This window comes from Centroberyx gerrardi, chromosome 8 (assembly GCF_048128805.1).
Source record: "Centroberyx gerrardi isolate f3 chromosome 8, fCenGer3.hap1.cur.20231027, whole genome shotgun sequence".
Classification (NCBI taxonomy): Eukaryota; Metazoa; Chordata; class Actinopteri; order Beryciformes; family Berycidae; genus Centroberyx; species Centroberyx gerrardi.
Window position 1 is genome coordinate 9,481,880 of NC_136004.1, and position 26,909 is coordinate 9,508,788.

At 43.4% G+C, this 26,909-nt stretch overlaps 2 protein-coding genes across 5 annotated transcripts; one reads left to right on the forward strand and one right to left on the reverse strand.

Annotated features, from left to right (window-relative positions):
• On the forward strand, nt 1–9,986 carry rnf34a (ring finger protein 34a). Of its 2 annotated transcripts, XR_013505062.1 has the most exons (8): nt 1–137; nt 910–1,128; nt 2,622–3,008; nt 3,915–3,977; nt 5,246–5,447; nt 6,456–6,485; nt 7,624–7,905; nt 8,167–9,986. XR_013505062.1 is itself a non-coding variant. In XM_078285360.1 (7 exons), exons 1-7 carry the CDS (start codon nt 132–134, stop codon nt 7,809–7,811), a joined length of 1,095 nt encoding a protein of 364 aa, XP_078141486.1. In that variant the 5' UTR covers nt 1–131; the 3' UTR covers nt 7,812–9,986. The 2 variants fall into 2 exon arrangements, 1 of the variants encoding a protein (XP_078141486.1); XM_078285360.1 differs by having other exon boundaries at nt 7,624–9,986.
• Nucleotides 9,987–10,306: 320 nt separating this feature from the next.
• On the reverse strand, nt 10,307–23,130 carry kdm2ba (lysine (K)-specific demethylase 2Ba). Of its 3 annotated transcripts, XM_071909500.2 has the most exons (11): nt 22,971–23,104; nt 20,086–20,153; nt 19,084–19,308; nt 18,231–18,374; nt 17,204–17,290; nt 16,464–16,742; nt 15,506–16,323; nt 15,039–15,202; nt 14,639–14,800; nt 12,643–12,861; nt 10,307–11,746 (listed from the first exon to the last, which is right to left on the reverse strand). In XM_071909500.2, exons 3-11 carry the CDS (start codon nt 19,276–19,278, stop codon nt 11,565–11,567), a joined length of 2,250 nt encoding a protein of 749 aa, XP_071765601.1. In that variant the 5' UTR covers nt 19,279–19,308; nt 20,086–20,153; nt 22,971–23,104; the 3' UTR covers nt 10,307–11,564. The 3 variants fall into 3 exon arrangements, with proteins under 3 accessions (XP_071765601.1, XP_078141212.1, XP_071765600.1); XM_078285086.1 differs by lacking the exon at nt 20,086–20,153 and having other exon boundaries at nt 19,084–19,305; nt 22,971–23,130; XM_071909499.2 differs by lacking the exon at nt 20,086–20,153 and having other exon boundaries at nt 22,971–23,130.
• Nucleotides 23,131–26,909: the final 3,779 nt, after the last annotated feature.

Sequence of the window (26,909 nt, forward strand, 5' to 3'; positions counted from 1 at the left end):
GTTCTTCTCTCATCCGTTCGTTAGTAAACGAAGAAGAGACAGCCAGGCAATTCAGCTAAAGAAGCGAGGCTCCTTGTTGCAATGGTTACACTATCAGCCTATTCCTTTACATCACACACGCCGGAGTTGCAATGAAGGTGCATTTTTCTGTTCATAATTTTAGCACTGTTAAGCCTATTGCAGCCGCCAGCAAGCTAACGTTAGCTAGCGTTGCTAACCAAGATTCATTTTGTTGTATCGGGCAGCTGACGTTATGGTTAGCCTTTGGTAGCCAGCTAGCCTTTGCTAGCTAGTTGGGAAAACGGCTGGTTAGGCAGCAATTCTGACAGCTGTTACTAGACATGGGTTGGACAGTAACGTTAAGTATGGACTGAAACAGAATGAGGTACATTTCCCTTCTCATTGAGGATTTGTTAAGTTATGTTTCCTCCTTCTCATAACGCCAGATACTAAACAAAAACAACTATTTAGCACAGGTCATACATTAATGTCATTGGCTGCATGTGTTGTGTCATGTTTGGAGGTTTTGGGATGCTTACTCTGCCTGTCTGCATGGTTTGCGCTGTGTTGTGTTATCCTGATCTCTGGGCAAATGCTTTCAATTTCCTTAGCCATAATCAGCTTCCATATGACTTCATGCGTCTCCCATATAAAGGACACGATTATCTGTTTCCATGGTCACCCTATTTTTAGAAGATGCCATTTAGATAACCTGTGCAACATCAAAGCACAAACACCTATTCATATTTTAGCTACTGGTGCTATTTTGGCTTACACAGATGGGACTCTGCTCAAAGCAGGCTTGAAGACATTCCTGTTGTTGTGACCTCTGAGTGCTCAGTAAGGAAATACCTAGGTGCAAAAAGCAAACCAACAGGTCTAATCCTATGCATGTTATGTCAATGTCAGGCAGGGGCCTCATCCATGTGGGCTTCATGCTGTGGTCTGCTGAATGAAGTCATGGGCACTGGGGCAGTTCGAGGCCAGCAGCCAGGGTTTGGAGCTGGTGCTGGACCCTTCCGCTTTGCCCCCAGTGCGGGATACTCCACATACCCGCCCACAACCTCAGGGAGTCCCAGTCTTGTATGCAAGGCCTGTGGCCAGGCCTTCTCAGTCTTCAGGAGGAAGGTACGTTGGATGTTAAGGTGTCTGCTGACCGGGGGAGAAGAAAGACATGAATGTGAATAGTGGGGATGGGAATATTAAGTGACAAGTCTATTAAAGTGATGATATGTGTTGAAAACAGAAATACTAGTTGGCTAACTAAATATACATACATAATACCAGAACAAAGCATTACATTTTCATAGCTCAATATAAATCAAACTTAATATATTTCACATTTACTGTACTTGGTGGGAGTTCTGTTACGTTTGTTTTGGGGGTCTTTCTATTTTTAAACGTATTGGTTTGTCAGTTACCTCATTTTATGATAGTCAGTGGAATAGGCCAAACTTCCTGTTCCTTATGAATATGATTAACAAAATAGTTTCAAAGGACTCAATCTGGAAAATAAGGTTGCCTAATATTTCTTATAATAAGCAATTCCATCTTTCCATCATCATTTTCTATTGTAGAATAGCTCTAAATCTAATTCATTATTCCAAAGTGCATGTGCAAATTGTTCTGTATAGTGCTATCCAGAGTCCAGAGTTGTGTTACACCCTTATGTGTAATCTGATGTGTCCTTTGAGACGCTCTTAATGTGGTGAGTTACATGACGAGACTGCTACAGCTTCTACTGGCCAGGGGTGCTGCAGTGGAGCAACACTGACCGCTGGTTTTCATAGAGTTAAGAAAATATCAGGTTGTGTGCAAAAAAACAGGCTAAAAAAGGATTAATTTAACCTAAACCCTGGAGCCACTAATTTATGGTGAGAACGGTGCTGTTCTAGCTGATTGCAGAGACAGATGGACAGCATACTGATTTCTGTAATATCGTGTTAGTGGAAGGAGTGCTCATGTTCAGATGGCACAGCGTCTCATTCTACTACTGCTGTCTGAACCTTGTGCTTCACTTGCTCACCATGCCAACGGAGAGTCTAATCCCACATCTTGCATGTATTACTGTTTGATGTTTGTCACTTAAAAGAAATGAGCTGCCTCCTGTTTGTGTGTCTGGAGAGGTAGAGCAGATGTGGATGATTGAAAAATGCAGTGAAGGTCTACTGGCATTGATATGATTCCCCAGGACTGGTTTGAGTGTCATTTCTCTACTTTCATATCACAATTTATTTTTTTTACAATCATTTTTCTGGCATTTCTGCTTTATTCTATAGTTACAGTAGATAGAGACAGGAAAGACAGTGCAGAGAGAGGGGATGACAGGTAGCAAAGGCATGGGCTGGATTCAAACCCATGCCACTGCAATTAGGACTTGGCCTTAATGGGATGCGTTCTACCGGTTGAGCCCCTCATATCACAATTTCTACCTGCTAAATGAGCAGAATATAGAAACATTTTATCACATTTTTATCTGTTATAGAATTCTCTTATGAAGGATTTATGGCAGTAACACGTGGTGGAAAGTGTCTGCTTACAAACTCTGTTAAATCACAGATTGCCTCAGCTTCCATCATCTTACATTTTTTTTTATCTTTCACACTCTATTTCTCCTACAGCATATCTGCTGCGACTGTAAGAAGAGCTTCTGCTCTCTATGCTCCGTGCTTCAGGAGAATCTGCGCATTTGTGCCACATGTCACTTGCTGAAGGCAACAGCCTTCCAGCGGCCGCTGCTCATGCGTCTACGGGTCAAAGACCTGCGGCAGTACCTGCTGCTGCGCAACATCCCCACCGATACCTGCAGGGAGAAGGAAGACCTGGTGGACCTGGTGCTCTGTCACCAAGGCACCGAGGAAGAAGAGGACGCAGACACGGCCAGCCTCAACTCCCGCCCCCTATATACGCCGCCCTCTTCTGCCGCCCAGTCTGCCTCGGAGCTGTCTGCTCTCGCCACCTCTCAGGAGGAGCCGCTCAGCAGAAGCGATAGCTCTGATACCAACCAGGTACAGCACCCATGGCATTCAACGGCCCGCTTTAAACCATGTGTGGTCTTAATTTGGAGACCCACATCTAAAGTGGAAACTAAACACCAGCCATCAGCCAAATGCTGGTAAATGTTTGCTGTGATATTTATGTCCACTAGCCTCTTGGGCAGGTAACCAGTCATCACTTGGAGGTCCTATTCTTTTGTAAAAATCTAGTTGGTTGGTAAAATAGTTAAAGTAGCTGGTGAAAGTTTGGATTTACAAACCACAGTGGCCAAGGTTAGTTCCTGCACTGTTCACATTAGTGTTTTCCACAGGTCTTGAGGTTATTTGTGCTAATGGCAGGCCAGGATGGGCAAAGATGCAGAGTTGAATAGCAGAACAACGTGTGTGCATCGAACACAGTAGGTGCTCTTAATATGTTATTTCATCAGTTTATGGAATCTATCTTGTAGCCTGCCACAAATAAGTCTATGGGAACCACTGCACGTAATATCATATCACTATAGATTGATAAACTAGAGTAAGTGTTGAAGTGAGGTTTACTGTCCCAACCTTTCCCTCTGCCTGGCTTTAATACAAATTGTCAACAAGCTAAGAAGTAACTGGTCATGTTTCTAGAAAGCAGTGAGGCAAAAAGAAAATGAAAGGGAGAGTGTAAGAACTGGCACTGAAAAGGGAGCTCAACTCTAAGCAGCCTGGATCCACTATAAATACTTTGTACTTGTACTTGCCCCGCTTAGGGAGCTGTAAGCTTTTCTCTGAATGGAAGGTGAGAAGCATTGTTGTTCCCAGGGTATCAATGGCCTAGCCGAAGAGTGACTAATCCTAATCCTCGGTTAACTGGCTCGTCTTGGCCAAGGGAATGGCGTTGTTTTCATGCAGCGCACAGTAATGTTTGTTTTTGCTGTCGTTGTGTTGCAGGATATAGGTGATGCCACGTCAGTGTCTCTCCTCAACTTGGACCCCAGTGAACACACTCCTGAGGTGATCTATGTCTTATTGTCAGATTACCTGCTACATAATGTCCCGACAAAATGCATCCCAGTAATTTACTTTAGTCTAAACAAATTCTCAGTCATTTCTATTTCCTATCCTCAGATTACCTGCTACACAATGTCTTGACAAAATACATGTCTGTATTTATAGTCTGAACTTCCCTTTCCCAATGTGCACAGGACAGTATTAATATCTTCTTGTCCCTTGATCTGATCTATATTAAAAGAATATCATTAGTATGCGGGGTTACACAATATTGACAAATATATTGCAACTCTTTTGCTGAATATTGCGATTGCAATACGAATGGCAATACTTGGTGACACAGCGTTTTAATATATAATTTTGTGTTCCAGCTCTTGAGGGAAAAAAAAAAGCAATATGGGGGTTGAAAATGAGATGCTAATGCTTAGGTTTGCCCGGTTTGAATGCAATGAAAAATGTACTCAGTGCAACATGATTTGTTGGCCAGGAATTCTGCACGACACCAAGAATTGTCGTTAAGCAGGCCGTCTGAAACACCTTTCTCCCTGTGGTAAAAATTGCAGCCTCTTGCAATATGGAAATTGCAGTACTCAATATTCTAACAAACTGAAATAAACTTTAAACTTTCAAATTAAAGTTCTAAAGTGCTTTACACACAATAAAACAACAAGAAATGAAAGGCACTGTGATATGCAATAAAAATGGCAGACATGAACAGGATTTACATTAGAATAAAACAAATATAATGAGAATAAAATCAATAGAAACAAATGATATAAAAGCCAGTTTTAATTATTTCTTCATAGGCTTGGGTGGAGGAGTACATGCTCCCGTGAGCCAATTGTAATCACTTATATCCTCAGTCCCCGGTGTATTCGTCCATGCCAGGGAGGCGGGGTTACAGACAGACAAACACAAAAACACACACACACACACACACACACACACACACACACTGTGCTTGGTGTTGGCATGTAACGTAGCTTTTAAATGCACAAGGAAGGGGCATTGTTCCCAGTAGGAAACGGTACCACAACACACTCAAATGGGACAGAACCAGCAAACTCTCTGGGAAATGTCAGCTGTGTTTAGGCTGCCTTCTGTGCTGGCTCTACATATATTTATAATCAAATTAAATGACCAAATGTCAAGGTATTTTAAATCGGCAAAACGTCCGCAAGGGAATTTCCACCGCTGCTTCAGTTCCATCGCCGATCCTAATGTATTCGTCCAATCTCCCAAACCCCATCTCTTGGTCCCTGCTCCCTCAGGTGAGCCCTCAGACGCGGCGGCGGGCCAGAGCCTCACTCTCGGACATCTCCAGCCTGAGGGACATCGAGGGCCTGTCCGTCCGGCAGCTGAAGGAGATCCTGGCCAGGAACTTCGTCAACTATTCAGGGTGCTGCGAGAAGTGGGAGCTGGTGGAGCGCGTCAGCAGACTGTACAGAGAGACGGAGCAGAACAGGAAGTCATGTGGGTATTCATTCTGTCGTCATGTTGTTTCAAGTCTTTTATGATTGTAGCCTTGCAGCCTTGCACTATCTCAGAAGCAATGTCGCAAATTATATAGGCTACTTAATGCTCAGAGGCGTTGCTGTCACTGAGCTTCTCATTGCATTAAAGACTCATGTCAGTGACTTTAAATTCAGTTTGTGCTGTTGGCAAATCATCTTTGCCTTCATTTTCACAAAAAAATACTGGTTTTATACTCCCACATTTTCACTACATCTAGTGTCTGTTTTGATAACTGTGGGTGTATCCTATCTGTTAACAAAAGAGCTTTGATTGACAAGTTAACAGCCAGTCACACACTGGAGGTGACCATGTGTGTAAATTGTAAACAGTGCATATGAAAGCTAACATTACCTGTGAATAAAAAGCGGCGGCTTCTTGCAGATTGTTGCTTATCTGATTGAAGCAATGGCATCATGTCTCAGCTTACTGTAGCAAACTTGGCAAAGTGTTGAGTCAAATTCAGAATTCGGTCTACTGCAGAGGAATGCTGAATATAAACAGAGCAGTCTGATACTTGCCAATGAAATAGCCAAGCTCACTGTAAATGTTCCTCTTGGGCTTTGTGCAGGTTCACACCCAGGTATTACACAACAATAACTATCTGCCATGTTTGATTAGTGATTTTGGCCGTGCGCAAAATCATTACCTTCTCAAAAGTAACTATTTAGCTTGCAGTCACAACAGACCGGTTACGCTTGCATAGTGAGGAGGAGGGTGGTGTGTTTACAGGGACTAGGAAAGGTGCCATAAAAAATCTTGTTAGATGTCATTTTCATAGCAGCGTATTCTTTAACTAAAAGTAACTAAAACTGAACCTGCAGATTGGTGAATTTAATTTTAGTTTAATATGTATTATATATTCATTACTTGAGTGCATATATTTTAATATGTCTTTCCCCAGTGGATATCAAACCCTCAATCCTAGTTGTTGTGCACTCAGTGATTTTATTTTCTCTTTTCTTTCAGTGGAAAACGTGAGCACCGCTATAACTGCAGGTGAGAGATCGCCCCTCTGTGTGCGTGTGCGTGTGCGTGTGCGTGTGTGTGTGTGTGTGTGTGTGTGTGTGTGTGTGTGCGCGCAGTGTGTCTAGGAGTCAGGATTGGATATCACATCCTGTTTTTAACCGTAGCAATGTACCGCCTCTGCTTCTCCTGACATTATTATATAGGTAATAGGATATGCAGTAGCTGCACTGATCCCATCTGAACATGAATGGGGTTCATTCAAATGAGTTTTCTCATTCTATTCAGAATCATGATTAAATGTCTCTTGCTTTACTCCTCCCACACAAAAGTGGTGGCCTTTCCCCCTCCTATCTGCAACGGTGCCATTGGAGGTAAGGCTTATAAATTCTTGCCACTGTTGCCCTGGTCACGCATACCATCTGTGGCTCGCCTCTCCATTGTCTAACTGGTGTCACCTTCCCACCTCTGCCTGCCAGCGCCTCTGTCCTCGCTGTGATCCGGTTCTCATTTGTGATCCAAGCCTCTTCTTTGTAAAGTTGCTTTGTTGATTCTGTGTTTAGAGATTTTTCTTTTAATACACACAGCCTCTCCTCTGGTATGTACCGTGCCTCTATTGGAACGGCATTCATATCAGGAAAACAGGAGACAGACTCTGGCTGTTTTATTGAAAATGTGAATTGATATGTTAGTCATCCATTCCGCTGAAAATCCTCAGTGTGAACATTTCATTTCCACTTCTCCTTTGTCATGCACAGACGACATCGCTTCACGACCTGAGCCATCATGAGATCTCTCTCTCCAAGTTCATCTATTCATGTTTTTCAATGTGTAAAGCTAAATATTGCAATATTTTGGCCATTTTAATTCAGTCTCTCACCAGCACGCTGCCAGTGATAAAGATTGTCTGGTTGTCATGGAAACACCCTGTCACAAAAACTATAATCAGACATGGATGTTGTTCAGGAGTTGGTTTGCTCCAAGCATGACCTTACCAAGATAAGGCGCTCTGGATAAGATGAGATGTTTTATTGAGCTGCTGAGCGTTGTGCAACTCCCTCGTTCCTCCTCGGCGCATGACATCACGGCTTTGTTTGGCGGCGCGCTGCGCTTCGCGCCGTATCCCAGCGCTCTCCAGTCAGATCCCTCTGTGTCTCGTGTTCCCTCGCAGACGCCGACAGGGGCCCGCTGACGAACCACGACGACAACCTGTGCAGGATCTGCATGGACGCCGTGATCGACTGCGTCCTCCTGGAGTGCGGTCACATGGTCACCTGCACCAAGTGTGGCAAGAGGATGAGCGAGTGCCCCATCTGCAGGCAGTACGTCGTGAGGGCCGTGCACGTCTTCAAGTCCTAACGCACCACAGCAGCACCGCACCGCCGAGGGGACGCTCCGACTGAGACTGTACCTTAAGTCAACCATGCAGCTCATGACCTTAGAAGAATAAAATGTTTGTATTTCCCCAAATTATCACATTATTTGCACATTGAAGTATTATGAGACATGTGTTTGACTCTCCAGTTTGACCAATGGACGGGGATGTAGGTTTCTACCCTCCTTTGAGTCATTCCTCAACTAAACAACTACATATGTGTTATCTGTGTTCATTCCTAAATGTCTGTTTTGCTTTTCTTACAAATGTTGAACATGAAGAAGAATGTGTGGTATTCAGCCACGTGCAATCTTGTCTAACACAACCTGTCACCCTCAGATCTGCCTATAAACTGTAGCTAGCATTCTACTGAGAATACTCAGCAGAGCACTTCTCTACACCTGCTGCAAGTGACTACATATCATACTATAAAGCAAGGAATCTCTGTCTGTATGTGTGTCCTTCGCATATCTTGAGAACCGTTCGTCCGATCTACTTCACACTTGGCGGGTGTATTGCTGGGGACCCAAGGACGTGCAGTGTCGAGTGTGAAGTTGTTTGGATGAGCGGTTCTCGAGAAAGCTGCAAGCAGCAATACCGGAGGCCAAGCAATCGGCCCGTTCCGAACAGGCATGTTTTGAACGGGCGCTGCACTAGTCTTAGTAAAATGGAAGATGGAAACACACTGAGCTTCACCGCAGAAGAGCGGGGGTGAGTGAACTAGGTGCCAAATAACGGGTCATGCCCTCTTGCTTCTCACCCTTTTTTCTCTGCTCTGTGTGTGCCGGTGTGTGGCTGTTGATTGTTTAGCATGTTAAACCAGAAAGCACTTTCAGATTGTACACACTGTGTGTTAATGCACCACTGCTCACAATCCACTGCAAACTATGACCAGTAAGAGTGTCTGAGGTAGCATGTGTCCTAATTCATTAATATCTGTCCAAACTAGAGCTTGACTGATTATGGATCTGTGAAGGCCACTACCTTAATTTAGGCGAGCGGAAAAAAGCCATTCGCAAATAACTGGCTTTTTGCCCCCTTCTTTTTCCAGTCATAGGCTTACATTGTATACAGCGTTATTTAGCCCACAAATGAGCAGGTGTACTGCCATTGTCATTTAAGTCAAGGATATTGGTGATTTACTATAAAGTAGGTGCATTATTCATTTGCTTAAACTAATTTTACCATGTCTGCGACTGATCAGAACTCATATCCACTGATGGCAATTGTTTCTAAAAGCTCTAATCAGCCCTGATGAATCCTCTAGTCCATACTGATCAGGTCCTGCATTACACAGATAGGTGGTAAGCGATCATGCAAAGTCTGTCATTACAGCAATATCTCATCTCCGCTGTCACCTCTGTCCTGTCTCAGCGCTCGATTGTTGAGACGAAAGAAGAGAACCGGTGCTAATTCATTCAGCTATCTTCCCTGTTTTCCAACTTAACTGTGGATGTGACTTTTTTCCGAATGTGTTTCTTTTCGTTGTCGTCGTATATTGTCGGGAGTGGAATGAAGTGTCTTAATGCTTTTCGTTGATTTATTTCATGTAGTTGTAAAGTATCGACCTAACTATTCAAAGATATAGCTACAAGTTTACTGACACCTGTGGTATAGAAAGTATATAGAAAAAATGACTTGCTGTACAGTTGCATATATTGATCCATATCACTATGAGATGTACATATCTATATTTTTTTCCATTTGATTTAAATTGTGTAATATCAGATTATTGAAATGTCCCTGGGATTGGGTTAGTTTATTACTACAGAGTTACGTTTTACTGTCAAGTGGTTTGAAATGTGTTATATCTGCATAGATTTGCTTGAAGTGTCTGACCCTCTTGGGAGAACCAGAGCATGACAACATAAGCCTGTATGGCACTGGATTTGAAATGTAACCCCCCACCCCCACCCTCACCCTCCCTACCAATTCCCTGGTTTTCCTCCTCCCCGTCCTGCTCATTTAAAGATACCCAGCTCTGTACTGTACTCACACAAAGTCAACATTGCTGCTATTACAGAAAAGATGTCCCATACAATCAACAACAGTAGCTGAGCAGGTTGCACTTTTCCTTCAGAAAGGGTGTAATTGTGTGCAAGGTCTAGTCTTTGTATTTGGGAATGTTGAACTTTTTATTTTGGTAATTAAAGATTTTAATCAAAGTCATGTATGTTCTTGCATACTTAACATAAGCAGTGTCTGTATTATCTTGGATTAAGGGAAGTATTTGACCACTCTACTAGAAACTTGTTGCAGTCATATTGATTATATTGGACCATAGAATATTTTTTGGCAAGGTAGCACTACCCTCTTCAGTGGCATTGCATGTATGCCAAGTTCTGTCATTGTACATAAGTTACAGTTTCCACATGACATTGTGAAAATCCAAACACAAGATGCATAATCCCTGCTGCCAAGACTAACCACAAACCATCAAAATATGGCATTCAAGAATCAAAACTCTCATAAAATACTATATGGTACAAATGAAATACTTTTAATGACATATCAGCACTTAGTTTTTAGATTTACAAATATAAACATTGTTATCACATTCACCTGAGGTGATATCAGATCTATTACAGCACAACACGCATCCCAAAAGGGCCAAAATACACACAAATGACACCTATTGTGGCAATATTTAAACAGAAGCAAAGTTATTTGCAGTTCTTAGTACTTGTTTAAACCTGTATGGAGAACTGGATGGGTGGGGTCGACTGCATCAAGAAGTCAGTCACAGAAATCTATCCTTAATTGACTTTAAGATACTCCACTGTGACTGACACTGACTGATACGTGACAACCTTCTGGCACTCTCTACATTATGTGGTGAACCCCGCCCATCTGGTAGCTCAGCAGGCTGAAACAAACCAGATAAATAATTTGCAAACATTATTTGACCCAGCTCCGTGAGATATCTATGTCAAGTATGAGTTGCTAAATAAATGAATAAATACAAAATGAAAAATCAATAAATTAATGTTGGAGTTGATAGAAAAAGGTCTGAAACACACCACTCATTGTGCACAAAGATGTCAGGTAATTGAATACAAATGAGGGTGTAACTGAGGAATATGAAATTTATTTTACTCCATTTTATTATCATTCTTGAAATACATTCTAGATATTCAATAAGTATTTATAATTTATTCAGATATCCATTACTGTACATGTTATTTTTTGCCTGTAACTGAAGTTACATTAATGTCAAATACAGATTTTGGCACATAAGAGACATAGTTGTATCAAGGCATACTGAAAAAACAGAAGTACAATATTCAGTTCCAACACATGCTGTATAGTGTATCTGGGAAGATGCTCAACAAATTTTGCTCCCGAGCAGGTGTGAAAGACACTGTAAACTCATGAAATGATGCTTGTATAAAAATATTTTTCCAAATATTTAAAGAATAAAAATAATAAACAACCCAACAAAGTAAATTACAAGCACAAGTCTTTATAAAAGTACAATCTTAACACAAATACATGCATGCTTTCCCCCCCTCTTTCTCTGTCCAGTGAACGCACATCGTCCCCTTTCAGTAGAAGAGTCCGTCTTAGAGCTTAGATTGCAGCGTCCAGAAATCTCCAGTCTCTCGTTTCAATTCATTTGATGCGACATTGATTCAGAGACTTATCACAGGAGCAGTTTAGAAAAAAACAAAACAGAAACTTGTGTTGTTCCATTTAGTGCAAAGGTAGTCTTTCAATGCATTTTGTCCTTTTGGGAACTAGCTGATCTTCTGGAGCAATTTGTCTTCTTTCAATCCGAACTGCACGCTCACCGACATCTCGGCAATGAACCGCTCACAGGCCATCCTGGTCACCTGCTTGCAGTAGCGCAGGTCAATCTGACAGATGCTCCCACAGCGCTTGAAAAAGGTAAGGGAATGGTCTGTGACCCGGTTACAAACTAAAGGGAAACGGAGAGAAGCGAGAATCAATCATGAGCTTGACATTTCAAAAACGGTATCTCACGCAGGATATTCATATTCACTGCAAATATCATTATTTTATTTCCCTTTCTCCTCATTCTTGATGCATAACTTTTCCAGGCTATCAAAGGGGTTTTCTTTCAGTTTGCAGGCAAATTTGATCAAAAGTAAACACAAAGCAGGATTACAGGAGCTATGCTTTGTACCAGTGACACTGTATGACTTTCACACTGGCATATGAAGTAGAAGGTTAGTCCTACATGTATCACATCATGAGTACATGCAGATTATGTAAATAATGTAATTATGATTATGCAAATTCCTCCCTCTCCAGGTGTCTCAAATTAATTAATTAGTTACCCGTTTGCACCTGTGGCAGCCCTGAAGGAGCTCTGGAGCAGTGGAAGCCTTTGCTTTTCATGTTTTATGGTTATTTTGTGTAGTTCTTTTCCCTTTCCCTTACCTAGTCCTGGTCTTGTGGCTTTGTTTGGTTCAGTTTATCCTCACTAATTTGGTAGTTGAGGTCGAAGTTGGGTCTGACATCCCACTGTGCGTTTGGCCCAGGCGCTTCTCCTTTTGTTCTGTCTGACCGGAACCTCCTTGACCCTAAAGTTTTTTTCCCCATATTTGGCATCATGTTTTTCACTGCTTTTCTGCAAAACATGTTTATTTTGTCTCAAAACTCTTCACATGTTTTTGAGCCATGGGTTACCGAGGTTGTAACATCCACTACCTGGTCCATAAAAATCCCTGAACAGTTACTGGTCCCGGGCTGGGGCAGCCGTAGAATTTCTGGGCCCCTGACAAGATTCAGATTACAGAAAGTGTTGCTACGGTCCCCCTGGTCACAGGAACAAGCTGCGAGGCCTCTCACCTGACAGGTTGATCTCTGTGAGAGAGTCCCTGGTCGTGGTCCCTGCTGCCGTCAGCAGGTTGACTGACTGGTCGTTGATATGGTTGCAGTAGCTCAGGTCCAGCCTGGACAGCGACGGCATCTGCCGGCTGATGAGCCGTAGCGACGTGTCGGTGATGTCCAGCCCCGCCAGCCGCAGGTCCACCACGTTCCGCAGCTTACAGCGGTTGTCCAGTTGACCTGAGGTCGGTCAGACAGAGAACAGATTCAAGACCTCTTCAATCAAATCAGCAACACTGATGATCACTTAAATCTATTCACTTGCTTTAGCCACCTATTAATCCCATCTGAAATAAGGGCAATATGGAATATTTCATTATACCCATTGGAGGTGAATGGCTCTAGTTTATCCTTAATTCATCTGTACTTGTGTTTATAAAGTCATTATATAAAAAGTCATTATATAAAATTTGGTCTTAACTGCAAAGAAATTCTGACAGTGATGCAAATTTAATCAGACTTTTAGCAGTAAGACTAGGACTGACGCATAAATGTGTTTTAGTCTTGAGAATACTCTCAACTTCTAAATTATTTAAGAGCTGGAGAGGTCCCCTAACTCCGTCAGGAGTTGCCAGCAGATTGCAGTGTTGCGGAGACGCAGGCAGAGAGGCAGAGACCCTGCACCTTTCAAGCGAGGGTGACTGCAGCATGGGAGGGTCCCGGTACTCTCTGCACTACCTTAGACACCTCAATGAGAGGCTGAGCAGCTGGGCCTCCACCCTGCAGAGTACTGCATTCAACTGATAAACAAATGATGGTAAAATATTACCCTTAGACCTTCCATATTTTCATATAACTCTGAGCTTTTTATTGTACACAATGATCTCCTCCTCGCTTTGAACAGAGCCTTATGCAGTTTCTTTTCACCCTCATCCGGTGTGTGGATGCACTGGGGAAAAGCAGCGCTGATGCAGTCGGCAGTGTCTTTCTACCCCCATTTCTTTTGGCTACTAGTTAGGGTTGGGCAAAATTTGCCTAATAATGTTATTTTACTCCTAAACCGCCTCAGATTTGCACTGCTGTCCAGTTTGGCTTGCACTGTGAGACCTTTAACTAATTCCCAACATTTTAATATAAATGTCATGACATAACATGAGTGATTCAACCTATATCCAGTTCATGAAAGCTTTTCCATTTGTTGTTCTAAACACCTGTTGGTAAGTCTTTCCTGAGAAAAACCCCCTGGTGCACAGGAAGTGATGCGTTTTAAGTTTCTGGCAGTAGCAACAGCAATTTATTTAGAATCAATAGAAGAAGAACTGGGTAGTTAGCATGAGCAGTGATAGCCACCATGGCTGAACAGACAAAGAAAAGAGCGGCACCTACAAAAACTCAAACTACAACAACAGAAAATCTAAGGAAAAAGACGTCACAGTACTGGACACACTGATCTCTGGGAAATGCAGTTTAAAGAAAACACCAGCACAGACCACTCATCACCAGAGATCTCACAAAAAAAAAAAAATCTCCCACATTAACATGTTAAAAGGTCATTCTGGGCTACTATGCCTGAAGCAACAGGTGTTAGTGAGGCAGCAGAATGTCCAAGCAATTAATGTAGAGTGGTTTGTGAATCAAATTGCATCAATTGCAAGATGCATCCATGCATCTAAATCGATCTATATTATACATTTGTGAAAAGATGGTGCAATATTGTTGATATCCTGCGCTTTAACATCCTATGACTTTGAGAAAGTTTATAAAAGTGTTTTTTACATAGTTTGAGACCAAGTTTAGCAAACCGTCTCATAATTTTTATACATACAGACTTTAATCCTCAGGTTATGTGATCAGCAGCTTGAATGACCTGGTGAAGATCTGGCTGATTGAAACATTGTTCACTTTCATCCAAAGAGCCATGCAGTACAATGCATGTATAAATGTTTTTTAGCATGGGAGTGGGAATCAAACCTCCAAGCCTATCAGTGTTAGTGCCACGCTCGACCCACTGAGCTACCTGGTCTGTTGTCTGTAGGGGGTGAGAGCAGGTCCCTCATCTGGGCGTCTTTGAGTCCCTCCACCCACTGGACATCCAGGGTGCGCAGCAGAGGGCAGCTGGAGGTGCAGAGGGCAGATACAGCCACCCAGGAACACCCTGAGAGCTTTAACACTCGCAGACCTGAAATCCAAAACAGCACACTGATATATACGCATCTGTAGACTGTATGTCGAAACCAAACACGGACAAAAGTAAGAAAAAAAAATACACAAAGAGCTCCATATCTCTTGTCACAAGATCAATAGAAAAAAAGAGTTCCATTGCTACCAAATACACACAGTGCCAATATCTAATATATTTAGTATTTATTTATTTACAAATAAATAGCACTTCATAGTTAGGTAGCTGGCACACATACCTGGCAGTCTGTTAATAAGCCAGCTTAGTTGTTTCTTGGAAATGTTGGTCCAGCTGAGGTCCAGGGAGACTGGCTGTCTGCGGATGATGCCGCTGAGCATGAGCGGAGTGATGGAGGTGCAGCGGTTCAGATCAATCTTTGTCCAAAGTCTCTTATCACAGCACCTAGCCACCAAACACACAGTTTGTCATGTAGAGTATGTGTGTGTGTGTGTTCTGTCCTCATGTAAGTGTCAGCGTTAGCGTCTTATAATGCCTTATTCTTCTATTTTGCATACTGTGTTTTACACAGTTGATGTTGAACATTAATTATTGAAGGGTCTCACAGCAGAACAATCTCAAAAAATAAAGACTCCTGCACACTTGTATTATTACCTCACATTGACAGTGTAAGTTTTTCATTTTCCGAAATGTCTGTACAGTACAAAAAATGCAAACAACTATTTCACTTGTGTGCTGTGCATTTACCATCTGTTCCAAGTCTTGCAAACTCTCATGCAGACACACAGCTCCTTGTGCGTGAGATAGCCAAAGACCTTCATCCAGACCTCGCGCTGCATACTGTGGGTTTTCCCATCTTTCAGAGGCAGTCTGTCGGGGGGAGGGCTTATCGGAGGGGGCCGAATGACGTGACGCTCCATTTGGACGCACTTGGGTGGGGAGCGAGGGGGCACCGGCCGGGTGGTGGGGGTGCTCCTGTTGAAGCCCAGTGGAGTGATCTGACTCGGGTAGAAGTGGCGCAGTTCCCAGGGCGTTCCGTTCATCTCTTTGGTCCTGAGGTGGGGCCTCGGATCCCCCAGTTCACCGCCGTTGCGGAACGACCTCTTGGGTTCCTCGTTCTCGCTCTCCGGCTCCACCTTGAGGGGTTGGCGGTTCTCATTGGCCAGGCAGTCCTCCGTCTTCTGGATTTCCTGGTTCAGTGCTTTGCTCAGCTCTCTGCTCAGCTCCCTGTTGGGTAAACGGCGCTTGCGGCGAGCTTTGGGACGCGGACCTTTTTCCTGGGTCTCGCTCCCGCCCTCGCTGCTGGGCCCGGCCTGCGGAGAGCTGCAGTGAGACTGGTCGCTGTCTGCAACAGGCGTTTTGATGGCAGGACTTAAAAGTTCATTCCTGGAGTCCTTGTCATCCGTTTCTTCCTCAGCCTCTCCCAAGCGCCCTCTCCTCTCTACACCACTCCGGAAGAGAGACTCCCTTTCCTCTTCATCTTCCTCCTCCTCCTCCTCTTCGTACTCCTCTTCCGTCTTGATTTGGTGCAGGAGTTTGGGAAAGAAAGGATCGTCTGACTTTTCCTGCGGGCAAAGATGGTATGAGAGCATGACATTTCTCCAGCTGTATTACTTACAGAGTTTGGTGCGAGTGGAATTACCCCTCAACACTTGTTACAATATGACAATTCAGTCAGTGTGTAAAAGATAGGTGTAACATGTACCTTCTTCCTCATGCAGAGATCCTCTTCCTCGTCATCCTCGAAAAGCTTCCTCTTCTTCCTCAGCTTGTCCTCAGGCCTGGGCCTGGGCAGGCTGCTGGGGGAGAGCAGCGGCGGCTGTCGGTGGAGACACTCCTCGGGTCTGTACCTGGGCGTCTCCTCTCTGTCGGGTCTCCTCTTGGCCGTAGACGGAACGTCTCCCTCCTCCTTCACAGGCTTCTGCTCCCTCAGCAGGGAGCCAGGGAGGTTGGAGGCATACTTGAACCCTGGACCTCTTTTTTGCTTACATACCAAAAGGGACAAAAATAGAACAAGACAACTTTATACCTTTTGCCTATCACAACTAGGAAAACCAACTGCTACAAAGATACCTAAGGTTTGATAAACTAAACATGCCGCCTCTGTGCCAAAAACACTGCTGCGTAGTAAACAGTTTTGTGCCTCTGTGACAGACAGAGTACAGAATCATGTGATTCACAAACTAGAAGGTAAACAGGAAGTGGCAAGCTGACAAATTGTTTGATGAAATAGTACACAGATAAAACAAAGCAACTATGTATCTGTAATTTCAAAACATGTAGCTTGTTGCCTTGATCTTAGCAAATCTGATATTAGACCACCAATCCTGCTGCTATTTTCAGAGCGAAAAAATACTTTAACCAAGACATGCAAATCCAACACACATTTATTAAGCTGTTACATAATCTTAATCCTATGACTCACACACTTATTTTGGTACTCACTTTTCCAGTTTTCCCAGCATGGTTGCACTTAGGACATTCCCAACAGTTAGGGAGCTCATCATTCACCACTCCTGAGGCATCGCTCACCTGATAAATCAACAAGAAAATGAGACAGACTTCAGAAAAGAAGTGTCTTAACAGAGTCGTATGTACAGTTTCTTTACCACAGACAATGATGAAAAGGGAAGTGAAAGTGACTGTTGTTGCCTGCTTCTGTTTGGCAGTTTAACACAGTTTAACCTCAACCACGCTTAATGTGCAGACTCTTGCTTCACGCATTAAGTAGAAAAGGGAAGTAAAATTAAATACCCACTCAGTACCCACTGCAAGTCCTCCGGTATCCACTTCTAAATGGCAGCATCTAATACTGCTGCATAACACCTATAAAACTGCGAAGAAAAAAATCCTAATAATCTAATATACCTAAGCTGTTGTGTGCTGTGAAACACTAGACAGTGCATGTCTAAAAAAAACTGGTTTGACCAAGCCTTTGCTAGCAATGACTTGCTGTGTTTTTGGCAGAATAGAACTAACAGGGTGTGTGCTGCTTTACATTTTGTTTTGCAATCAGTTCATGAAATGTCTTTAGCACTGCAACGGCTAAGGCCTGCTTTGCATCATGCGATTTCATCGGCACACATCCTTCCTAGGCAATATAATTCATTCAACATTTGCCATTTGGTGGATGTTTTTATCCAAAGTGCCTGAGTGCATATATTCTTAAGCATGTGTGGTCCCAGTGAGAGTCAAACCCCTGAACTCTGGCAGTGTTAGTGCCATGCTCCACCCAGAACGAATTCTGAATGAAGGGAGAGCGATGAGTTGGTTCAGTGTTATATAAACAGGAAGTCAACAACAGTTCCTCATCAAACTGCCTTTCAGGACTACAGTCCAACCCCCTGAATCATTCACATTACATTAAAATGACCTGGCATTCCTGGCACACTACGGCAACACATGAGTCACCACGTGAATGACCTGAGTTAGGTGGAGTTGGCTCCACTCCCCCTAGCTTGGCCCTCCTTACCTTAAGGCAGTTGGGATGGACGATCTCATTGCAGATGGAGCACTCCATGAGCATGAAGTTGAACTTGTCCTCCTCTTCCTCTAGTGTGTCCTCCTTCCCTGCCTCCTTACACACCACACACACCGCCGTGTGGGGCAGAACTGGCTGCAAGGAGCAAATACACACCGATAAGCAGGAAAACATGCAAAATAAATTAGCCATACTCCTTTTTCATAAGAGGAATTGTAAGATTGTACAGATTTGTTGTTTAAATGCTGGCGCTTCATTTGAGTTCCTGTTCTTCAGGGTTCCCACACTCACTTGGACATCAAATTCAAGGAATTTCAAAGACTTTTTTGGTTTGGTAAAATTCAAGGACTCAAAATTGGCATGTTTAGGGGTAAGACATTATATTGGTGAAAATTAGACAGTACAGAGGCCTCATTTATTACACATGATGTTGTCAGGTCAAGAAATCATGGTGAAATCATTCATTTTAAAACTACTATAGCAACACAAATATCCATCACAGGGTTTTCCTCAGGATGTTAAGCGTTGCTCCTAGGACAGACAGAGGTCCAGAGAGCTGAGGCATATTGATGAATTTGGGTGCTATTATTTATTTATTTATATAAGGCCATACATTCATAAACGTTAAAAGGCCTTACTTTATTTTTCTCAAATCCACAAACTTTCGAGGATTTTCTAAGCCCATGGGAACCCTGGTTCTTGTTTACAACTTTTTATTCTGAATACTCTAATCCTGTTTGAATGACAAATGGTTTTTATTAATACAGTACTTGGCAGTAACTGTGAACTCTGCTAAACCTTATGAACATTTGTTATCTCTGTAAAGCTACCATGGCTGACTCACCGCGATGCACTGTCTCATGATGCAGGACTGCTTCATGCGCCCCGGCCCTCCAAACTTCTTCATGTCCTTGCAGAAGTGACACTCGCCACACTCCGTCCGAAGACACGCCTCACACTTTCGGCAGCGCGTCCGCCTCCGCCTGGCGCCAGACGAGCTGCGATTGGAGGGCAGCTTGACGGCCGCCGACGTCCCCATCTTGGGCTTTGGCCGGTTGGCTGCCCGCTGCTGTAGGAGAGACAGCGAGTGTGGCTTGGTAAATGGCAATGCAGGCCAGAAAGGTCAGAGAGACGTCCTGTCACCGGAGGGAACCGGGTTTGATCCCGGCTATAGCAAACGCTTCCATCACTATCAAAGGGTCCTTGAGCAACATAATGCACCCCAGGGTGCCACTCCTGGCTGATCCCTGTGTTCAGACTTCTCTGGTGAAATGCATACATATACTGTATGTATGCCACAGAGGGATAAACAAACAAAAAAACTAATTCCAAACTAAACTGGTTGTAACATGGCAATTAAACTTGACTGAATCGCAGCTTCTTAGACACATTTCCCCTGAAAGTAAACCTTCACCGCCACAGATCACTGAAGTCTTTTATTACCCACAGCTTTGGATCAATGACAATACAGCCACAAAATCCACGAGTGAATTTTTCAATTTTGTTTTAATTCTCGTCACTGCTGCCATGCAAGGACTGAATAACAACACCATGAAAATAAGACATATCACAAGCCATTACTGTGATTCTTGCTGCAGAGAGGAAGGTTACCTTGGCAACACATTTGCCTTGCTTGTGGCAACTGTTTGAAGAGGGGAACGGAGAGATGGGAAAAAATAAGCTTACCGAAGAGGCTGTGAGCATTTTCATAATGTCATTTATTCTTATTCTCTCACTACAGAGAACAGACAGTCCTGCACTCCACACTGAAATAAAAGCTGACTGTCGTTCCTTGATCCAAAATACCAGTTTTTTCACTTCATTTCAAAATTATAAAACACTCTACCAATTAGTTAAATGGCACTCCAAGTGAACGGCTATTCTCTGGAGCACTATGGACAGGTCCTGCAGGTCCTGCAGGAAAAATAAGAAAACAAGATGGAAATACATTCCAGGCCAAATGAAAATCTAGACTAATCATTATGGAGTCACAGGACCTGGATAGAGAGAGAGAGAAACCAGTCCTGAATCTGTTGACTTTGACAAAGAGCTATCTCAGTCCATCATTAATGTGTTGTCCCGATGTCATCTTCTGCTCCTCAGCAATGAGATCTAGGTACTTTATACGTCTCATTCCAATACTGGAAGGCTGAGGAAACAAAATTCCTTTTGTCTGCAATACACTAACATTTCAGAGAATTTACTGCAGGTGCAAAGCCAATTCTGTCCTTATTTTCATAGTGCATATAAATCCAAGACAAGACACACAATTTTACTAGCAATATGGGTCTGCTATGCCGCAGCAGGACTGTAACTGTAGGTTTGCATCATCTATTGCTGGCTATATCTCATTTAAGACTTCCTAAAAAGATTTGTAACAAAATCAAACAAGGAAAGGTCCATCACAAGTATGTCAAAATACAGCAATAGCCCTCTTCCTCAAAACAAATACCAAGCATCTTGTTGCATTCCTTAATCAATCTTTCATGAAGAACTTTTATTTCTAATAAGAACAAAACCTCTTAATGCTCTAAATGCAATGGGATTTTTGCAGAAGGCTTAGAACCACTGCTGGGCGAGTAGGAACAACATGTTCCTTCATGTTTACCAGAATACCTTCTTCCTAGCGTTTTTCCATCAGGACGCTTTGCAGAGAGAGAGAGAGAGATGTTTTGATAATCTTTACCTTTGTCTCATCTTTGGCTATGTTCAAGCCCATTTATTTATACACTATTCTACCATAATAGGATGTGCTTTGCCTGCTGTTGCTGATGGAGCATTCAGCAGAGATAGGGCAAAATGAATCTGACAGCTTTCCATAAAATTCGATTGACTACCATGGAAATATGGGAGGGAGACATCAGAGGAAGGGCTGAGGCTGCAGGGACTACGACTGTCAACGTCGCACAATGTTCAAGCACGACTGTGGCATCATTTTCCCAACCTTGTCTGACACTGCTCTCTTTCTAATATCTGTTATCAGGTTTTGCAGAGTCTCAGACTGAACAAAGTATTTTATATTTGGATCGAGGCTTATCGCACACTCTCCTGAAAAAGAAAAATATTGTCTTCAACATGACAGCAGTTAAGTATTTTCTAATTTATGCATTTCTCATTCCCTGAAGAGCATCAGTCTCTGTTGCTGGTTTGACTGATACTTAATTTCATATGCTGCCTTAATCTGATTACAATAAATAACAGTATAAAAAATGGTTGCATACAGAAACAGAGCAGTCCTGGCCTCTTTGGAGCAGGTGGTCCACAAAGCAAAGATCAGCTGACCAGCCTTTACTGTAACTTGGAGGAGTAATATGCCAGGAATTTGGGATCGGTTTGCCGAGGCCTATGAACAAAAACATGGCCTATATCTGAGCGCGCTGCTCTGACTCAGTTTCAGTGTGGATTTCAGTGGGAGGAAGTCACAAGGCTCATCATCTGCAGCCCAACTACAGTGGTCCTTACCACACAAAAACAAGAGGGGGGGGGGGGGGGGTTTACATCTCCATCAGTGTGTCAAAACAGAAGAGGTCAAAATAACCCCGCTACTGATGAACAATGACCGTTAGTGGGTGTTGTTGTAGGTGTAATCATTGTGTGAGCATGCGGAGCAGATTTCACAACTGTTTATCCAGGAGGAGTGGCTATAAACTGTATGTTATAACCTGTCTCTCGTGTCAACACAGCTCATATTTATCTTGAACTACACAGATCAAGTGGGTATTGGAGACTTGCAGAGTAGCCTGTCAAAGCACTTGAACACAAGAGTCCCTGATATGGGACCCCAAGTGTTCATGATATGGACCCCAATATTGATGGGCTTTAGACCACAGACCCCCATCTGATCAAGATTTCGTCCTCGGGGATCCCCCCCATCTGAGCAGATTTTTGTAGTGTGTCTGTACTGACCACAACACTCATCCTTGTACATTCCTCCTCCTGGTGCAAACTTAAAGTGAATGCAATAATACTGAAATCAAACTAATCCTCAGTTTGCTGGGGACGCCCTCCAAGACCTCTGGGGGTCCCTGGACCCCAGTTTGGTAATCACTGGTCTAACAAGCAAAAGTAGAGCCACCTCATTGTTCCCTCTCCCCATCCCCCTCCCCAGTTCCTGCTTAAATAACATTGCCTAAAGCCCTCTTAAAGGCGCAGAGTACGGCAAGTTTGAGAAGTGGGAGAAAATTAAAAACAGGAAGATATGGCCGGTTTGGACATGTGTGTGAATCACAGCTTTTACAATGAAGTGAAAGAGTGTAACCTTCTGGTGAAGACACTCGAGGTTATGGTCAGAGCCGAGGTATTTGTGTGTGTAACGTTGCTGAGTCCAACTGCACTGACTGTTTAGAGGTGCTCATTAAAAATGGGTCAATGGTGGCAAAAATGATAGATTATACAATCCTGATGTCCACGAAGGAAAGGACAGGAGATGTATAAAAGGTCAGGGAATCAATCCGGACGGGCAGCTCGAGCCCATTTATTTATACACAGAGAACAATAATATGTCGTATTGTTAACTAAAAACGGGGATATAGTAGTAGAGGGTTTTCACAGGACAGACACCCTTCTCTTTTCAACTCGAGTAGATATTGGGCAGAAGAGGGAAAAAACCTAACCTACGGCGACTGGGGGAAAACGGCATTCTTCTCGGAAAAGGATTAGTGTTTCACAGCACACTTTGACAAAACCACAACGGCATGCAGAGGACACATAAAGAAATGTTAGAGCTCTGACCTGCTCAGACTCTGAATCATAGTCCTCATCGTCTCCGCTCAGTGACAAGGCCATGGCTCCTCTCTCTCATCGTTTGTCCACAGTAGAGAAAACTAACATGGCTGAAGCCTCCAGCTCAGCTCACTGCTGTTCTGCCGTAACGTTACCCCCCCTCCCTTCTCCTCACACAGGAACAGGCAGCTGCTACAGCCATACAAAAGGGCGTCAGGCAAGCCTCATGAATACCATGCTGCGTTCAGGTCCCATGGGAAAGACGGCAGATATGATACCCTCGACATCTCTCAGGTGGTAAATGCTCATGGGCGTCAGTGGATTTGGGTATGGGTATGACCTCTCAACATCACCAAGAAGGAGATACCTGCAGTCAAGTGTAGGAACGAACAAAATTAACGTCTATCATCACATAAGTAATTTTGTGATCACCACTCTTCAAATGCCATGGCAGGAAACAACCTGGTGGATTACCTACCTGGTGGTTGACATTGCGCTGAACTCAAATACTCAAATCACTCACTGTAGTGCATGTGTGTTGAGTGTGAAAAAGCTGACATGGAGAAATTAAAGTCTGTATAAACTTCAATCATGGCGGTTGACGATTTCAAACGAGTTTGACGCGTTAACCACTTCCAGGTCATTGCGACAGTTATACCCATACGACCTGAATGCAGCATTATACGTCGGGAAGGTCGGCGAAGAGGGGCGAGAAGATAACCAACAAAGCAAGAGGGTTCACTCCTGCTTATGTCCGTCTTCGGTTCGGTATGCTTTGTTAGAGGTTCTAAGAGCTAGTAAGCTAGTGATGGCGTCGTGAGACCTAGTCACATCTTAACATTTGTTTAAGTAGTAGTATGGTATTTTATGTCAGTTATGAATATTCATAAAGCAGCTGCGGCATGTAGTAGCCATCTATCCTGCTAGTTGACTATTCAACTGTAATAGTACACATTTATACGCATGCGCAAGATGATTTCCCGCCCCTATACTGTTCCGGTCTAGCGGACAACGGTTTCCGTAGGCTCGAATTTGAAGTGAACCATCTTGATAGTTAAGTCAAAGATCTTTGAGAGGGTGGCAGATGGCATAGCCTACTGATAATATAATATTTCCATGGATGGCATTCAGTCTTCTTCTTATTAGCATTCTTATTATTGTAAGATACAAAGTTATAGAAATGTCAACACTAAGAAGTGCAAAAGTGCTCTAGTGTCCATTATGGTTTCAGTTGTGGTAGGTTTGATGAGACCTTGGCCTTATTGTCCCTTTTACTCTCCTGTAGTCTCACCACCATGTTTACTAGGCTATTATTTAATTAATGCTGTTAACTTCAAAGTCATAATATTAATAAATTAAGCAGTGTTATGACTGGCACTCTAGGTGGTCCACTGTGGGTATGTTCCTGTGTGTGTGTGTGTGTGTGTGTGTCTTCTCGAGACCTTCCCTCATACTTACTCTCAAATCATGTCACAGACAGATGCTGTCCTACTCTGATGCAGCACTGAACCTTCCTGTGTCAAAAGACTAGTTATGGATCTGACATTAACTTTGCACAGAAAGATCTTTGGCCATTATGTGTGACACACAGCTCTGACATATAGCTGTTCTTAATGAGACAACATTTATACCAAATACCAAAGCATTATTTTCTTTCTAAATAACAAATAATTACTTTTTAACATCCTTTATGTCGCAATGTATTCTATTTTGATAAATGCATTCTAATCCAGTCATCAAAAGCAAGGAAATAAAGTTAGGATGTAACTGTAACAAACAGACATTTAGGAATTTAGGCTGGTTTACAGCCAAACATGGCTGTTGCCAACGCTATGTCACTATCCATAAAAACAAATATGTAGATCTATCTAATTAGTTGCCAATGATTATTTGGCGCTGGTGTCATATGATCTCATAGTGCAGCTCTGATGAGATTGAGCTCCATTTGGCCCTGCTGTAGTCGAGTAGTTACTGTGTTCATTCTCTGCCATCTAGTGGTCGAAAGTGAGAACATGCATCTCCAAACATGGGGCCTGGAGTACATGGAGCTTAAAGTTCCGTCTGACAGTTTTATCCTCGTCACTACAGACCCCCGAGTGACCAAAGGACTCTTTCCGTGTCTGAATTCAAATTACCCTACATTCATTTAAATACATAACAATCAAAACAATATAGACAAATGATTACTCTACTAATTTTGGTATAACAAACTTACGAGACTCTTTGTAACCTTGTCTTTCCATGAGGGAGTGAAAATTATAAGAAAATTCTATGGCTGTTGAAAAGAAAGACATTATCACACTTAAGTTAGATTTGGGTTAGGTAGGTTTTATTATGTTTGATTTTTTTTTGCGGAACTTTTGGACCAAGAAGAAATCTGCAATTGTGCACTCTGAAGAGCATAGGCAGGGGCATTCAACCGTGTGCCATGGAGGACCGACTGTAGTCAGTTTTCATTCCAGGAAGGAAGCGGCCGGTCAATCTTCTCTGTCTGAAGTTGGGGGACAAGAGAAACGTGAGACTTACGCACGTCAGGACTGACCTGCCTTGGCTGCGGGCCGCCTCCTTTTACCAGGCCACTACTGAGCCCTGATGACTGGCAGGTGTGTCTCGTTGACTCTGGTTATCAAATCCGTCCACAATCCGCGGGTAAATTTGAAAACGCATCTTTATTTCTCCGTTTTGGCGTTCCATCCACACTTTAACGCGTTTTCCGAAAACGCTCTCCAAAGTGTATACATTTGAAAACGCCGGCTTCGTGTTGTAGTGTGGACGGGGAAAACGGAGCGTGTCCAAAACGCTGACGTGGGATTTTTCATGTGATCTCGCTCAGGCGGTAGTCACACTCCCAAAAGGTTCTCAGTCCGTATTCTCCGTGGCTTTGACGGTCTTGTAGTCATTCGTTACTTTCAAAAGCAGAACTCTGGCTCTCTTTTGTCCGTCTTTTGTCATGATTTGGACATCTTGTTGGCGCTTAAGGCTCTGCTACTGCAGCCATGACAACACTTCCGTAAACAGTTGCAGAAAATATTGCAGAAAATTCAAAGGTCCAGTTCCAAAAATTCCAAATTCAAATAAATTGCACGCAAGCCATTGATTAAAGTCTACGCATTGGAAAATTGTGTGTGTATTGATAGTTGTAGTAGTAGACACACACACACACACACAAAATAATCCTATGAGCGTGGATGGAGCCTGGCCAGAGGAAACTTGCTGGTTTTCTCCATGGAGTTCCTGCATTTCAGCATTCCATCATTGTTCTCCTCTGAAAGACAGGAGAGTGGCACTAGGCTGTAGAGATTAACCCTCTTGATGCCGCTGATGGTTAGAGCGTCTGAGAGAAAAATGTCTGACCTGTCCTTTGGCATTATGACAGGGTGCATCTCTTGCAGACGACCCGGACGCATAGGCCTTTGTCTTCTGTGGTTGACAGACCTGCCAGTCTTGGGCTGGCCAGGTGGAGTGGGTACAAAATCACCCTCAATGAGACTGTCATCTAGCACAGAAGTGGGGTCCTGGTCTGTGAAAACCACACTTGCAGTCAGCAAAGAAGACCTGTCAACACATGGTGAAACTGACACATTTGTGGTGTCAGCTAGATCAGCACATGAAGCCATCATTTTTTTCTGTGACTCCACTGACACAGGTGCAGCAGGAGCAGCAGGGACTCCGTCTTCAGTGTGACTAGGCACTGAAGCAATAGGGGGCAGCTCTGGGCCTTGGCTGGCAGCATTGGTGGGATGCTGAGTGATGAATCCCACTGCCACACGTTTGATTGGTGGAAGAGGCACCTTATTGGCTGTTGGAGCTGCCAGTCGAGAGGGGTGTTGTGTAGGAACCGGTCCAGCTGGTTCATTGACACATGAGCTGCTTTGCTCTGTCGCAGCTCGGCTCACCCTGCTCCTTGGAGGACGTGGTATCCCAGGGACTGCTGTAAGGTCTTGTACA